The sequence below is a fragment of the Phyllobates terribilis genome, unplaced genomic scaffold (assembly GCF_046119375.1).
Source record: "Phyllobates terribilis strain yellow unplaced genomic scaffold, ASM4611937v1 Scaffold_7__3_contigs__length_470593459, whole genome shotgun sequence".
In the NCBI taxonomy this organism is placed as follows: domain Eukaryota; kingdom Metazoa; phylum Chordata; class Amphibia; order Anura; family Dendrobatidae; genus Phyllobates; species Phyllobates terribilis.
The window spans coordinates 65588077-65605605 of record NW_027362767.1 but is presented as its reverse complement, the minus strand read 5'-3'; the positions used below and the strand labels follow the sequence as shown (position 1 = coordinate 65605605).

Here is a 17529-nt window from a genome sequence, read left to right as displayed (position 1 = left end):
GTTAACACGCCCACCTCCCCTCTTATCCACGCATGCGCTGTGGGCTTTGTGCTACACCACGAGGGTCAGCGTCTGTCTCCGGAGTCTTCTTCGTCCCGCAACATCGGCGCAGTGTGGCCCCGCGTCTCCCCGCTCTGTGCAGCCAGTATGCCGGCCCAGGTCCTCAGCGGGAAGCTCGTGTCCGGGTAAGTACTGCAGCCTGACAGGTATGGCGGCTCCTGGAGGAAGCCTCAACTCACCCCCAACCCTGCGGCAGTGGAGGGGTTAATGCAGCACATGGGGGTCGCTGGACTATACAGGTAGTGTCAGGGGTGCAGCTGGAGGGAAGGGAGAGGCGGTTAGCAGCTGCCGGTTTGGCTCTGGGGCAGTTCGGCATGCACGGGGTTAAATTAAAGTTTTAAAACTTTTGAGGAAACTTTAGGCAAAGTGTGCAGGGAAAATGATCTGGAGGTTCACTGCAGAGGGTCTGTTTCAATTGCCTCTGCTACAGATAAATGAGCATTGCAGCAGATCTCACAACTGATTGTTTGTTTCAGTTTTGAGATTTTATATAATTTCTTTTTTAAGCCATTGGAAACAATTGTAACCAACTTCCATTTAGTATCTTGATGGATTATTTCCTCCCCCCCCCCCCCCCCCCCGGGGGGTGTAGGGGCTTGTAGTAGATCCTGGATATAAGCAAAAATTTTTCTATTCACATTATATTATTCTTTGATGTTGGGAAGGTCCCCTCCCCTCCACCCAGACTGCTATACTAATGACAGCTCAGGTGGCTGGCACTGTGGGGGTTAACGGTTACTGTCAGGTCAAGGCTCCTCCATAAAGAGCTCGGTGCAGGTGAATGTCCTGAAGCCTGACATGGAGGATCTATAGAGCAGGGATCTTTTGTACCTTTTTTTATGGGGTCATTGGTGCATTTACAGGTCTAGATATGGGGGTGTTAATGTTTTGGATGGGATTCATATTTTTTCTCAACCCAATGTACCCCCTCCCATCCCCCCCACTTTCTGCTCGCTATGGGGGTTATAGCCCTCATGGTCTTATTGTACGGAGTTAAACTTTGCTCCCTGTCACAAGGTGGCGTGATGCCTGGGTTCTGGTTGCTTGGCTTGCACAGTTTTGCTCTTGTGGGCATGACCCTGGCCCTCGTATGCCTCTGATCAGAATGTAATAAGCTGCATCCTGGGGTCGGGGTAGGTCCCTACATCGGGGGGTATATCTGGAGATGTCTGCACTTGTAATTGAGCAGGAAATGTTAAATTCTGGGGATCACATGAGCAGCGATCAGACATGGCTGCTGTGAATAGTAAGAGCGCTCCCTACATAAGGTGAAGGTGATTGCAGCCGGGGGCTCGTGACCTTCTTGATCCATTATACAGTGCTCATACTGTCTTGGCTTTCATGTATGGAGGCACACAATGGCCACTTCTGATCCTTCTGTATTTCCCTTTTCCCACTATAGGATGTGTACAACACAGATCCCTTCACTCACAGGACTTGTGGCCAAGACGTAAAGACTCTGGCTTTCGGATGTGATGTTAATAGATATTTGCACCTTTGTGGGTGCAGACACATTCTTTTACTTTAAGTACATGTATCTATTTTTATTTCCACACCCTGTAGAGAAAATAAAATAAATAAATCAGTGAACTGGAGAATGAGTTAACTGTGAATCCTTCAGTGAGCTTGTTCTACCCCCCCCCCCCCTCAAAAAAAAAATATTAATAATATTATTATTATTTTTATTTTCTAAGCTGGTTTATGATGTGGTCATAAATAATCCTAAAAGGTTCTGGAGAGAAGAGTTTAATTCCTTGCCGTCGGGATTATATCGCTGATGAATTTGGCTGCTCTGTCTATGGTACCTCATATCTGTTCTTCAGCATTTATGTACAGTGATGCATAGCTGCTGTTGAATACAAACGAGCCAACATTATTAATGAACCCCAGTTGCCAAAAAATAAATAAATCAATGTTTCCTTGTGCTTTTTAGAGTAGTCCCCTGTGACCAGGAATTCTGCAAGGGACTGATCAGTTCTGCTCCACTTGCCTTTCTGCAGCCTCTACACATGTATGAAGCTGTCGCACATCTAATTATTTATTGCAGACTTGTCCGAGAGCGTCTGAAGAATGAAGTTGCAGCCATGCAGGAGATGCACGCGGGCTTCCGCCCAGGTCTGGCCATTTTGCAGGTCTGTATGTGTTTCTTGACCTTGTGTCTGAGCTCAATGCTGGGAAAAGCCCCCAGGACGTGGAACAGTTGTGCTGCATCTGATTTTGCTGTCTGTAAAGTAAACTGGATCCAAAAGGGATTTTCTACTCGCGCCAAACGCTTAAAACTGAGGTTTTGTATATCTAGAAGTGGCCTCTTGTCCTGTAATAAATATCATTCCTTTTTTGTAGAGCTCAGATGTGGCAGTCATCAGAAATCTAGTGTAGAAGCCATATGCAAATCAGGCTGGAAGTGCACTGGGGGTGTGTCAGGGCACACAAACTCATTCTTCCACGTGCGGGGTCCGTGTCACTGCATGTGGAAGAATGAATTTGTGTGCCCTGACACACCTCCAGTGCACTTCCAGCCTGATTTGCATATGGCTTCTACCCTAGATTTTTCATGCTTTAGCCCATTACGGTCTTAAAGGGATCATCCATTACTTCAAGACTACTGACATGGCCTCCAGGTATATTGAATAGGATAAGATGTATTAACAGTACCTGGCTGATAAACTCCTGGTCTGTTGTGCAAGTGAGGGATGGTTTGAAACTAGAAAACCCATGTCCTCCGACTTTATTTATTTTTTTATCAAATGCAAACAGCTATACTCGCCTTCCCCAGGTCCAACGTTGAGTTTCTGTCATTGCCTGCAGTGGTGCAGCTGATTTGCCGAGCTCTGCGGCTTGTGCCATGAGCTACTGAGCTTACTGATTAGTTATAGAACACAATAGCAGACATCGGGGGGGCAGTAACTGAGACTCTGCGTTGGACCTGGGGAGGGTGAATAAAGCGCATAAAAATACAATAGAGGAACAAAAATTTTCTGTTTTCTAAACCAGAAAACCACTTTAGAGTTTTCTTCTTTCATCAAGTATCCACTTCCATGTTGGTAGAAGAGTGTGCGGATGATGGTAATCAGTATGACGGCTGGGGCAGTTGTATGTGTAGTCACACCGCCATCTGTACGATGAGCGGAAATCAGACCATCACTTTACAGCTGCAAACGTATCTGAATTTGGGTTTTGGCTTTTTTTTTTTTGGTAATAGGTGGGAGACAGAGATGATTCTAACTTGTACATCAGTATGAAGCTGAAAGCTGCGGCCGAGGTAAGGAGATCAGAGATACTTATTTACACTTTAACTTTTTTTTTTTCCTCCAGAAAAGCTAAATTGTGACAAATACGAATGTTGGGTATATATTCTGTACACATGGTGGTCCGCAACCTGTAGCTCTGCAGATTGCTGCGTTGCTGTAAAGTGTGACATCGGATTTACAGCAGGGTGGAAAGTGATTACCTTGAGATTTTCGGCCCCGGTGAAGTACCCGGCCCTAGTAGTGTTGTGGTGCTCGGGACCCTGCACGGTTTCTCCCCTAGGTCTTCACATGCTGCTGTAACAGGTCTTCACCCATCCATAGAAATCCGGGACATAAACATTGTATGTGGTGGAATCTGTTTTTGCAGCACGTGATGGACCAGGGTCAATCTCCTTCTGTTTTTATGTGTAGCACAAGGTTCAATGCAAAACTGTAAAATAATCGTTTGACTTTATACAAGATGCAATAAACCTGACAATAACAAGCCTTTATTATAGTCAGATTGTGGTAATGTGTGAAATAACCTGCACAGACCTGTGAGCGGAGGCCTCATATCTAGTCCCTTCTGGCATATGACACTTGGGTCCTCTATTAAAGGAAGATTCCTGGTGTAAATGCCGCTGTTCTCCTGAATCTGGCATAGCTTTTCTCTATCCCCTGCGCCTCTTCGTTCCAGAAATATTGCCTCCTCTTCCCTGTTTATAACTCTTGTTAGTCCAGAGGGTGTGGTCCTTCAGAAGACTTGAGGCCCACACCCACTTGGCTAACAAGACTAGAGTTCTATACAGGAAATAGGAGGCCATTTCTCTGGAACGGAGAGGTACAGGAAGAAAAGAAAAACTATGCCGGATTCAGGATAACAGCGGTATTTACACCAGGTAAAAAATTATATATATATTTATGATGGTTGTGGGGAGAAATTCCCCCTAATCCTGAATAAATAAGGACTTAAATTTTTTTTTTTTTTTTTTTGTTAATTAAAAAAATAAATAATTATAACTGGTCACAAATCGCCACATACATAAACATAACATGGTATGAAATTACTGAATCAACAGTTTACTATTTGGTTTGTACTTCAATAAAGTGTCCTTGGGAAAAACGCAAGATTGTATTGTAATATTTCTGCCACAGTTACTCTTCCAAGACTTTAGTAGTGTAAGGATCAATTTTATGGGCTTATAAGTTCAAATATACATATGGACAGCCCGTGACCAACATGGATTAAGTAGACTATATCTTGACTTGATCCTAAAACAGAAGAATCAAAAACAAACAAATTACCAACATTATTCTGACGAACCACCTCCTATGTAAATGAAGAACTTTGCCAACACAAGATAGTAATATAATTCCTTTTTTTTAACACGCTGCGTTGCCTCCATTATGAAACACTCCAAACTCACCAATGGGTATCATAATATATCTAAATAGTATGTAAAGATGAGTTCCATATCTTATGGAATTTCCCCGGGCACCCTCTATTTTGATAAATGGTGTTTTCAAAGGGTATTATCAAATTGACTATTCCCATATCATGTGTATAAAGTTGGCATCCAATGTATGACACCTTGAGCACTCTGAAGCCTGAGACCACCCCATTTGGAGTAGTCTAACTGGGGTAAGATACATTTGATGAATTAAATAAAACTGATTGAGACCCGAGTTGGGATTTCCAATATTTCGTCCCAGTTTTCATTCTGGATGCTGGGAATCAAAATCTGCCATTTCTCTGTAACTTCTAATGGATTGGATTCTACACCTGTGTATAGAGTTGAAACGAGGCCCAGGGGTCCTTGTGACTTAAGTATGCCAATTAATGGAAGGGAAGATAATGACATGTTCTCACGTTTATGGGATAGAATTGCAGCTCTAAGTTAAAGGTATCAAAAAAAAAAAAAAAAAAAAAAAAAAAAACCCTCTTGGGGAAATTGTACAAGGTTTGCATTTGTTCAAAGTAAAGAAAAAACCTGGGAGTCTGAACTGAAACGTAAATTGATGTGCATGCTAAATGTAAATGCATGTTCACACAAGGCCACTAGACAAAAAAAAAAAAAATTACCCAAATAACTAGAAGTAAATGGATAAATCGCGTTGCACAGTGCAAAAATAATGATAAATAATAAAGGGTATTTAGTTAACAGAATTTTGATCAAAATAATGTAAAAGCCATTCTACCACATCACGGTAACCCTTATGGGACAGTCCTAACTCTAATATTAAAACCTTACTATTTGTCAAGTGACATACATATAGATAAGGGCAGAGAGACTGAACCCGTAGTAGTTAGGACTGTCCCATAAGGGTTACTGTGACGTGGTGGGATGGCTTTAACATTATTTTGATCAAAATTATGCTCACTAAATACCCTTTATTTATCATTATTTTTGCACTGTGCAATTTATCCATTTACTTTCAGTTATTTGGGTATTTTGCTTGTTCTTGGTTTTATTTGTTCAAAGTATAATAGAATATTGTAGCCTTATATGTTTTAGTACTCCAAAACCCACTTGAGGTATGACCCTGCAAGGCAGAGAAATAAGTGTTCTAGCGGAAATGCTTCTTTGCTATAACCTCATTAAATTTTAATTCTTCGCTTGCTTCCAGACCAGACGCACTACTATAACTTAGCTAGATTGGGTTTGTCAATTTCCAGAAAGCCCAACAAACGTGGTTTTCTGAGTTGGCTAAAGAAAAGTTAAGCATCCATTTATTAATCATTTTGCGTTGTCCCACTATGTAATATAAGAAGTTGGGCAAAGCCACCCCTCCCCCTGACTTTGATCTTTGTAAAGTAGTTTAGGGTCTCATATTACTCCCAAATAAAACATTGAGTTGAAATTTGAGAAAAAGCATTTAGGAACAGGCACTGTGTTGGAAGGGTATAACTGAAATTTGGTCATGATTGGCAAGGGCAATAGAGGTTCAGGGTGATCTGCAGGTGTATGAAACGGGGGCATCAAACCTGACTTATCCCAGCTTATAAACAGTCCCGAGTTTCTACTAAATTTATCGATGATAGAAATTGCATGAGATAAAGTTTTCTCAACCTTGTGCATAAAACTCACCATCTCATCTGCGTACAAACCAGTAGTGTCAGTTCAGTCTGCTATATGACAGCTTTTGCTATTCACGACAGCGCTCCTGACCAGACTATGTAATGAATGGTCAGGAAATCTGGGATAACATGCTCTGCGGTTACCTCCTTTTATGAAGGTTTGGGGTGTCCTGGAAGAAGAAACCCATTGCTTTAGGTGATGGGATGGGCAGATGCCTTAGGTTTATCTGGTGCAGGGCTGAGCTACATTTGATCTCCACACTTATTCTTTTCCAGATTGGAATTAATGCCAGCCATGTTAAGCTGCCAAGGACCGCAACTGAGGCAGAGGTGAGAGAATATAGCTGGCAATGCGGAGGAGAGATGAGATTGGGCTCATTCATTGTCTGACTGCCAGAGAAATTGGAGTACCGCCCTCCCATAGAAAATGAATGGAGGAGAGGTCGAGCATGTGCACCCCTGCTTCATTCATGTTGGGCTCTAGAGCTCCATTATTGGGTCTCAGTGGTTGGATTCTTAGTATTTGGTAAGTTATCCCCTATCCTATGGATAAGGGTGTACAAAATGACTCCCAAGACCCTGATCCGGAGGCCACATCAGTAGTCCGTTGCTGTTAGACCAGGGATATGTGAACTAGCTCCTACCTGCGGACTTCCCTTGAGCCTCATCAGGTAGCAGGCGGTCTGCAGGGTTCAGCAGCTACAAACTGACGTCTACGACCCATGGCCTTCCATACAGAGCTCTGCGTATTGGGGCTGCTGCTCCTGGTCACTGATCCATGTCTTGTAGGTGCTGAGCAGAATAAAGTCTATTAATGAGGACCCGGCGCTCCATGGACTGATTGTTCAACTGCCTCTGGATTCAGATCACAAAATTGACACCGAGAAAGTCACCAACGCTGTATCGCCTGCCAAAGATGTGGATGGGTGAGTGACAGGGCTGATTCTGCAGACACAAGCATGTTTAGGAAATGACCCTCCCCTACATATCCCCTATAGATGTCTTCACTCTGTGCTTTTCTTATTATAGGCTAACCAGTATTAATGCAGGAAAACTGGCCAGGGGTGATCTTGGAGATTGCTTTATTCCATGTACACCAAAAGGCTGCTTGGACCTTATCCGACAAACAGGTAATCGCTCAGCTCAGCGTGCACCCCTCCTCGTCATGCACAAGATAAAACTGCATTTGGTGCAAATAACTATGTACAGGAACCGTTCTGATCTTATGCTCTGTAACTTGCAACCAACTTCCATTCAAAGTCATTCCTTTTCATTAGCAGTCTGCCAGCACTACAGGACCTGGAACTTCCTCCCCCCTCACTCCGTAGCATGCATTGCACCTTCTATTATGCCTTGACCTTATTACCATTGTGACACACAGGAGAGCAGGGACCACGACCAGCACAATTTCATGTAATCTACTCTCACATAGCCTCTTCACTTTTTTTTTTTTTTTTTCCCAGACATGCGAGCGACCATGTCACAATTGCAGCTTTTTTTTTTTTTTCTGCTAAAGAAATTGCACTTTGAAATTCATCCCATTATTCTGTTTGACACTGATCAGACATTGGTTACCTAGTCTTAAGAGTATTAGTTATAAGAAGCTCTTCTCTATCAGTGGTCTGACCGCTATGACCTGGGAGCAATTGGAATGGAGTAACTTTGATCTCTAATGTGAAGATGTAATGGCTCTACAGTTTATTCATTCTTTTCTCCATTATTTTTTTAATTTCCAGGAGTGCAGATTGCAGGGAAGAGAGCAGTGGTTATCGGGCGCAGTAAGATTGTGGGCGCTCCTATGCACGACCTGCTATTGTGGAATCATGCCACGGTCACCACTTGTCACTCCAAGACGGAGCCGCTCTGTGAAGAGGTGAGCGCTTAATGCGTCAGGGGAAAATGCAAGAAACTTGGTCTCTGTCGTCTTGTCCTCGCCAGGGTACAGATACTGATCTGTTCATTGTCCCACTTGTATAGGTCAGCAGGGCGGACATTCTTGTTGTTGGTGCTGGTAAAGCGGAGATGGTTAAAGGTGAATGGATCAAGCCCGGTGCCATTGTGATTGACTGCGGCATTAACCATGTACCAGGTAAGAGGTTAAATGGCCCCTGATTTTGTTGGAGAGTTCAAAATGCATATAAGGTCATATTCAGTGTCTGGTCAGTATTTTACATCAGTATCTGTAAGCCAAAATCAGGAGTGGAACAAATACTGATGTGAGATACTGAAGGTGTGAACGTGGTCTTATACATATACACTACTCAGCATCACATTAAAACCACTGACGGGTAAAGTGAATGACATTGATTATATATCTTATATTCCACCGCTGGCAGATGTCATTGTCATATCAGTCAATTCTTAAAGGGTTATTGCAAAGAGAATGTTATCCTGTATCCGTAGGAGATGTTACTAGTCGCTGGGGTCTGACTGCTAGAAGCCCCCAGTGATTCTTGGATCCAGGCTATGTGCCCACGATGCAGAAATGCTCTGGATTTTTTTCCTGAGCGTTTCTGCATCTCCCTGTCAGAAAAAAAACGCATGCGGATTGTACATGCATTTTTACTGCCAGGGACATCCGGAAGTGAAGCGTTTTTGATCATGTGATTTCGCATGTGGATTGTCAAGCACTTTTCCTAGCTGCTGAGTTTTAACTGTTGGACCATTCCCCCACCCCACTCCGCGATCAATAAATTATCCCGTATATGGGGAACTTTGCCATCTTGGGAATAACACTTTTTTAAAGTTTGTTTTGAAAGTAGGAAATATGGACACGTGCCAAATTGTGATTGTTACACAACTGGCCAGAATCCAAACCAGTAGGTCTTACAGGGTGTTCCTGGTATGCAGTGGTCAGTGACTACCCAAAGTGGTCAAACACAGAGCAGTTGGTGAACCAGCGACAGAATCCGGAGTGCCCATGATCCGTGCGGAGGCGGAAGGTTCATCTGTCTGTTCCCACAGTTGGGATCTGTTTTTGCATAAACTGCTGCTGGCTACAGTAGAACGGTGTTAGAACCTGCAAGGTATCGCAGCTTGTGGAGTAACTGCAGACAAGTCAGAGTGCCCACACTGACCCCCTTTCTGTCTATGAAAGTGCCGAACAGGAGCATGAGAGCATCAGAATTGGACCATGGCACCATGCAAAAAGGTGACCTGGTCTAATCACCTGGATGCACTGAGAAAAAACAAGCTGTTGCCGCAATGTCCTGCTGGAAAACACTTGGGTCCTTATATTCATGTGGACATGACCAAGAAAAAACATTTATTAGACTGCCCCAGAAAACCACCAAAACAGTATTGCCTAGATGAGCAGTCCAGATTCCCCTTCCAGATAAAATATACAGAAGAAAGTGCAAAAAAAAAACTTTCTGCGTTTCATCTGGTCTTCCTGTATTGGTTTTCACAGGATGGATGTCCAATAAAGTTGTTTTTTTGCAATAGTTTATTTCTACTAATGCTGGCAGACTTCCATTTCCTCTGTATACCTCATCTTTCAGCTTATAGTACTAAGGCCACGACACCACGATCAGTATTCGGCCCCACGATCAGTATTCGGTCAGTATTTTTTTCTCAGGAGTGGGAGCCAAAACCAGGAGTGGGTGATAAATGCAGAATTGGTGACTTGTTTCTATTATATCTTTTCTCTGATTGTTCCTCACCTGGTTTTGGCTCCCACTCCTGAGAAAAAATACTGACCGAATACTGATAGTGGGGCCGAATACTGATCGTGGGGTCGTGGCCTTAAAGTGACTTCTGTCTACTTCTTGGTGCCAAATACCACAGGACACATTCAGAGGTTTCCTGAAGCCCAAGCCTTTATGGCTTAATGCTGTTTTTTGAGAAGGACCTACACAATATTATTCAGGTGGTCCAGTAACTGTACCATTTCTTAGGCTGTATTCACACTTCCATGTTTCGATGTCTGTCTCCTGACCCAATGAAGTTCAGGTCAGACCTGCAGCCAGTCCATACATCATAGACCGTGAAATGTGGGTGTGTGATTCTGGCCCAGCATGCATGCTTCATGGAAGTTGTTGGCGTTGCTCGCCCCATCACCTTGTACCTCCTGTTCTTTCGATTTACCCAGCGAGATAAGCGGCCTCAATCATAAGACCGGTCATTAACCCTCCAGCTACTACTGATGTTTCTGACATCAAGCAGCCAATGTGAAAAGTTCAATACTTCATTGTGACTTTATATTGGTAAACCCATGTTTGGCAACTTTTATATAAATCCTTTTCATTGCAGATGCCACTAAACAGTCTGGTAAACGAGTTGTTGGAGATGTGGCCTATGAGGAAGCAAAGGAGAAGGCTTCGTACATAACCCCGGTGCCGGGTGGCGTTGGCCCTATGACAGTAGCCATGCTCATGGAGGTTGGTTGAGAAATTATATATTTTGCAGGCTGTCTGGTGTAAGGGAATCTACAATGGACGCCCTATTTTTCTTTTACTATTTCAGAACACCGTGGAGAGTGCGAAGCGTTACCTGGAAAGATTTCAGTCGGGGACCTGGAGTATGGAGTACACCAAGCTGCAGGCGCAGACTCCGGTGCCCAGGTAATGCACGGCGCTTAGTTCCTCTATAGAAATGGCAATGCTGTGGTAAGGGGGGGGGAAACTTTTCTTTCTTCCAGGTATGTATCAACTCATTGTTGGAAATTTAAACGGGGAAAAAAACACTTGTCATGATTGTAAAGTCACTTTATTTGCTAATTTTAAAAAAGTATAGATGTGCACAGTGAAAAAAATCATAAGATTATGGGTAGGAGCAGACCCTGTTCTCTAATCCAGCAGTATGTACTGTCTTCTCCTGTCCCGAGGGGTGGCAGCCTACCGCACAATACAGTTATGGCCCATTTAGAAAAGCCAATAATCTGACAGTGTTAGCATGAACGATGATGCCCCTCTGGACAGACTGGCAAATGTCCTGTGAACGAGCAAAAAACCCTAGTTTTTGGTTCAATTTAATCTTTATGTTGGCTGAAATCTGCAGGAGATGTGCTGCTAACATGATGATCTATAGGCACAGACTGATTGTGTTAGCGATTGTTCTGTGCGAAGAGAAATGTTCCTTGACTTGTCTAAACAGATCATTAAACACCAGCTGGAGCATTCTTTTAAAGGGGTCATCCAGCGCCTCTGCCTTCCACATCCGGTGCTGCGGACTTTGCTTCTATTGGCCACTTGCCGGCCTCCTATTCTCATTATTAGGACAGAAACCTGACAGCTGCCAGATATTCAGAAGATCTGGCAGTTGCCGTGTAAGTCGCACTGCTTACTCCTTGCGGTAGTGAGAGGCCCTGGATTACCCCTTTGATTAAATCCTTGCACCCAGGGGCCATGTTCTGCTGTTACTGATGTTCTGCTTTCTTTTTTAGATAGCGCCGGTCTCATCTGTTCTCCGCTGCATCAAGACGTCCTGTTTACTACAGTTTTGTATCTTCATAGACCGCTCATGTTCACTTTGTATTACTGTGGTTGTAGGTCTACAATGTCTGGCACTTCTTGTAATGTATTTTTGTGAAAGTCATGGTCTCTTCTGCTTCTTCACGTGAGGTTTGCAAATAAATGTTAAGAAAATGAAAACCAGTGGTAAGACCGCAACATGAGGAGTGAATTAATCATAGCGTGTGGTCATTTACCAAAAAAGTGCCTACAGTACATGGATGGGCACAGGGTCTAGGTTTGGCTGGGCGTTAGTGATGGAGGCCCATTAGCAGAGTCTGGAGGATCTCGGAACATATTAGCATTGCAAAATTCCTGGCACAAGTTCTTCTGGACTTGGTCTGATTGGCACAAGGTTTTAGCTACTTACACTTGAGCTCACTTGTATTAGATGGAACCTGTCGGTAAGCATTTCTCTATAACTCCCAGGCATGGAAGGGTTTTACCTTTCACAACCCTATCTTATCGCCCTCCAGTTCCTCTAGTGACCTGATAGTGATCGTTTATTCCAAGGCTGTGGAGTCGGTAAGCCAAACCTGCGACTCCCTCATCCACGGCTCATGTTTAAGTGATAAATTTACTGTAGCCCAGATTCATCTCCGCTAAAAGTCTAGACCCTTAGATCAGGAATAGGACAGACATTTATAGGACATTTCATAACTTTCCCAAATTCTTATGAAAAAATATTCCCCACAAACTGCATTGAACTACTGTACCCAATTTATTATATATTTTAGGAGTTGGTCCTTTTTTTTTTTTTTATACCAACTCCAGCTCCACAGCCCTGGTCTATTCTTGTGCACTTGCAGTCCTCGGCTCCATGGCGTCTTCCTGCTGACATTGCCCTTCACTTCCTAATTGACAGTAGAAAGCCGAGGTGACATCGTACAGGTCTTCTTTCTCCGCTGTCAATCAAGAAGCGAACAGCAGTTCTGGTGGAGAGGAACCAAGGGCTGCAAGTGCGCTGACACGCCCAGCTGTGTATTTGCATATGAGCAAAACTTTTGGTGCAAGGAAGCACCAGAGATTAATAAAATGAGGGTTTCACCTTGCTGTATTCTCTACTAGCTTAATTGGGAAGTTCATAGTGTAAGGCTATGTGCCCACAATACAGAAATGCTGCATATTTTTTCTGCTTCTTCCTTGCAGGAAAAACGCATGCGTTTTTGCGTACATTTCCGCATGCGGGTTATCAAGCGATTTTTAGCATCACTTGGAAAAGTGCTTGACAACGTGTTCACACTATATCAATCCATGCAGCTGGCATGGATTTATAGTAGTGTGACCAAGTTAGTTTAAAAAAAAAATAAATAAATTTATACTCGCCTTCCGATGTCCTCCTGGTGTTTTCTCTGCTGCGTCCGGTTTCTTGGGCGGCTTGCGGTGGTGTGAAGGACCTGCTTTGACGTCATTAAGTCATGTGTAAGGTCACATGACTCAATGACGTCATGGCAGGTCCTTCACAACATCGCGACCCATACAGCAGATCAGACGGAGGGGAGAAAACACCGGGAGGGCATCGGAAGGTAAATATGTTTATTTTTTTATTTTAAGTTTGTTTTTGTTTTTTTAGAGTTTCTAGGGTACCCGAGTCTGAAGGAGAGTCTCATCTTCTCCAAACCTGGGTACCATCTGCACATTGAACCGTGTGATAACCGCTTGTGCAGATGTAGTGATGCGGATGTCACGTGGTCCAATGCAAGTCAATGGCAGCGATTACACTGCGTGTCAGCAAAATTAATGCTGCGTATTTTTCCGCAATGATGATCCGCAGCGGAAATTTCCGCAGCATGTGCAAAGTACATGCGGATTATCATTGGGGCACGTATTACCAAGCTTTTTTAAGTTTTCGCTGCGGAAATTTTGTGGCAAAAATGACTGAAAAAACACATGGTGGGCACGCAGCCTTAAGTTCTGGTCAAGCACGTTGCCTCTTAAGACGAGCAACAGCCCTGCTAATCTTGACAAATATTTAGTTAAAGCATAACTTTCAAAATTATAGTAACACTCCTGTGTTTAAAAAAAAAAAAAAAAAAAAAATCAATCCCTGTCTAGACTTCTGGATCCCCTGAGCACGCATGCACAGAGCAGATGATCCGATTTGAGCATAGTCTGTCATGTTTGATACTGGCCTAACTATGATATTATACAACTGATCCTGCTTGACTTAACCCACCTGTTGCTTCTACGCAAACGCCATACACGTCGGGTTATGTTCTCATGACCGATGTCTCCACATTCCAGGAACTTTCTGATTGTAATGATCAGAGTGGCATCAGTTTTTCGCAGACATGGAGAGAAAGTTTCTCCACTCTGCACCACCAATGTCCCCCTCACAGACCCATCGACTTGAATTGACGATTTTGAGATGATGCAAGGATCAAAATTTGATTTTGTTCAAGGAAAAAAAAAATCAGTCGGGGGCATAGCCCCCTGGAATACCATAGGTATGAATGCTTTCTGTGAGAACCATGGATGGCACTCGTACGAGAAAATCGGTCGTGTGCACAATCCCTTTTAGTAAGACTATTCCAGTCTATTGTATCAATCTGTGCCTTTCATCTTTCCTGCATGACTGATATCTAACAGCCGCAATCCTCATAATCCCCCAACCCGAGAGCATCACCAGTGTGCAGCTAAATACAGTCCAATGCAAACAACTGCGTTTATTGAAGCCCAAATTATGGGTTTGGTCCCTTTTTGCAGATTTTCAATGTGCAGCGTGTATGTTATCTTGCACTCAGTTTTTGCAATATATTCGTTAATTCGAAATGAAAAATCAGCAAATACGGCTTTAATTGTGGATAAAATCTGTCATGAGTATCCGTGGCCTAAACAGGTGCAGCTTTTGGCATATGCCATCTGCGTTTTGCACGGTTGGTGATTATCCAGGGCAATCAGTATTTTGTCCTCCTGGAACTTACTCCTCCAATGATGGGGCGGCCATATCTGACCTCTAACCAGAACAAAAGAAGTCAAACTATCATCCAAAGTGTGTCCTCGCCTCCGGTAATACTAAGTGATCATCGCAACCCTGCGCCCATCGTGTGCGGAAGATAATAACCTGGTAAACATGATGAAGATGGCAGCGGAGAGAAGAGGATCACTGCTAATAAAATGGAGTGAATGTATGGTTTATCGCATTTTATGGTCTTTACATCCCATCGCTGACACTTAATCAGGGAAGGGGAGAAGGTGAGCTGTGACATCACCTCTTGTGATTGGTGAATCCTGTGTGTATCTACTATAAATGGCAGTGTCATCTGTCTTTGATCATTTGTATTGTAGGATGATGAGACTGATGAAAAGTCGTGTGCATACAACTGGAAATATGAGTAATAGTTTATGAAAATTGTTACATTTTATATAGTGATATAAAAATAAGGCTTATTTAAGCACTAGGTCACTTTCTGATTACATATTGGCCCTCATTCATTGCCTTTTCTCCATTTCTCTGGAGTAATTTGCTCCTTTTTAGTGGCTTTAGTATTTGCACATTATTCTTTGAAAGTGCTGCTATATCAATAAAATTATTATTCTCTATACATTTTGCTCCTCTTACAACTTTGCTTATCCAGATGTTATAGATTAATTAAATGAGACTTTTACCAGACGTCTCATTCTTTTTTGCCGCACCTGGCTCCGGTCCCTGCCTGGATTAAGGTTGCAGGTACAGGTTGTTTTTTTTTTTTGTTTTTGTTTTTTTTGTGATTTTTCTTTTTTTAAAAGATTTGCGACTTTTTGGTGCTAAAAAGGTTGCAAAAGCTAGTTAAAGACAAAAATAAAGAGCAAAGTTTCTTTTCTGATTGCATGGTTCATTAAAGAGGTATTCCCATTGCCAAGATCCTATCCCAATATGTAATGGAGAACAAGGGAGCACAAAAGACTTCGTAAAAACGTCCCAGGTAGTGAAAATAGCAATATGTAGTAGGTATAATTTTAGCAAGTACCTCCAATTAGAAATGCTGTATAGTTCTTCTGATTCTCTGTGTTGCTTACCCCATGTGCAGGGCATTGCAGTAGCTTAGGTAGCAATTAACTAGCTGTCACTGTGAGTGATTGTAACCATGGATATCAAAGCTACTGCAATGCCCTGCACATGGGGGTAAGCGACATAGCTAATCAGAAGAACTATACTACACTCTAATTGGAGGTGTTTGCTAATATTATTATTACACGTACTATATGTTGGAATAGGATCTTGAAGATGGCAATACCCCTTTAATCAGTAGATGAGCTGTATTCCTATTTCTCAACCAACCCCTCGTTCTACCAGTATGATCCTCTTTGCCGTCGTAGCGTCTGGTTTCGGTGCTGGCGCTCAATCCTGCTCTTTTTTTTTTTTCCCCTGTAGTGACATTGAGATCTCGCGTTCCTGTGTACCCAAAGCGATTTCTCGGCTTTCAGAAGAGATCGGTCTTCTGTCGGAAGAGGTGGAATTATACGGACAGACAAAAGCCAAAGTCCTGCTCTCTACCATCAAGCGGCTGCAGGGGCAGAAGGATGGGAAATATGTTGTTGTCACTGGGTACTTGATTTACTTTTCATTCCATGTCTGGATAGTGGCTAAAGCTTGTGGAACTACTACTCTCAGCATGCTGTCACACCAGGAGGGTGGCAGAGTCCTGCGATATAATACTATATAATCACAGAGGGGAAATCGGCTCATATTCTGTAAGGTCTGCACTACTTGCTGATATATCTACACACGGCCTTCAAATATATCCAGGAAATAATCCACAATAATTCCATAAGGAAAGGGACCAGCCATTCACTCATCCGCTATTCAGTATGGCCTGCGATTTTTGGCCCTGCCGCAGTTTTCCTGTCGCCTCAAAGGGAGTGAAGTCCTATTTTTAAAGGGGTATCCTCTTTTCCAAGATCCTATCCCAGTATGAAGTAGCTGTAATAATAATATTCGTAAATACCTCCAATTAGAAATTCAGTATAGTTCTTCTGATTTGCTACGCCTCTTACCTCATGTGCAGGGCATTGCAGTAGCTTCCATATTATTATTTATTATTATGACACCATTTATTCCATGGAGCTTTACATGTGAAAAAGGGGGTATACATAGCATCCATGTATCCATGATTATGACCACGAATATAGTGACAGTTAGCTAGTGGTTGTAACCATGAATACCTAAGCTACTGCAATGCCCTGCACATGGGTTAAGTGGCATCAGAAGAACTATACCACATTTCTAATTCGATGTATTTGCTAAGATTATTATTACTACACCTACTACATATTGGGATAGGATCTTGGAGATGGCCATACCCCTTTAATATGTTAATAATTTTCAAGAAAGGCAATTTCCATTGACTTCCTGATCTCTTATTATTCCTGCGGTAAAATGACAGATATGAGTGTATTATGTGTAGTCCACTATATTCTGTGTAGTGTGAAAGTTTTCCTGGGATTTGTCTTTACTGATTGTGGTTTGTACCTACAGTATAACACCGACCCCGCTGGGAGAAGGGAAGAGCACCACCACCGTAGGCTTGGTCCAGGCTCTGGGAGCTCATTTGAAACTGAACGTATTTGCCTGTGTCAGACAACCATCCCAGGGACCCACGTTCGGAATTAAAGGTAAGTAAATGGGGGGCACTTTGATTTTCTATTCACCCCATTCAGTGAATGAAAACATTTCTATTCAGAGGCTGCAAACCTTTATCTAGTCCTGGTGGTCACTGAGAAGCCATGG

At 42.9% G+C, this 17529-nt stretch overlaps 1 protein-coding gene across 2 annotated transcripts in view; it reads left to right on the top strand.

The window, feature by feature from the left end:
• The window catches only part of MTHFD1 (methylenetetrahydrofolate dehydrogenase, cyclohydrolase and formyltetrahydrofolate synthetase 1), a 77540-nt gene continuing 60011 nt past the window's right edge, over positions 1 to 17529 (top strand). Inside the window, exons 1-12 of one of the 2 annotated variants that reach the window (XM_073638677.1) lie at positions 1 to 185; positions 2108 to 2192; positions 3263 to 3322; positions 6646 to 6699; positions 7159 to 7295; positions 7399 to 7499; positions 8106 to 8242; positions 8347 to 8458; positions 10621 to 10748; positions 10834 to 10931; positions 16174 to 16347; positions 17278 to 17414. In XM_073638677.1, coding sequence (XP_073494778.1) covers positions 148 to 185; positions 2108 to 2192; positions 3263 to 3322; positions 6646 to 6699; positions 7159 to 7295; positions 7399 to 7499; positions 8106 to 8242; positions 8347 to 8458; positions 10621 to 10748; positions 10834 to 10931; positions 16174 to 16347; positions 17278 to 17414 — 1261 coding nt within the window. In that variant the 5' untranslated portion in view covers positions 1 to 147. Of the gene's footprint in view, positions 186 to 1168; positions 1194 to 2107; positions 2193 to 3262; positions 3323 to 6645; positions 6700 to 7158; positions 7296 to 7398; positions 7500 to 8105; positions 8243 to 8346; positions 8459 to 10620; positions 10749 to 10833; positions 10932 to 16173; positions 16348 to 17277; positions 17415 to 17529 lie in introns of those variants that run through there. The other variant, XM_073638678.1, reaches the window with a different exon arrangement.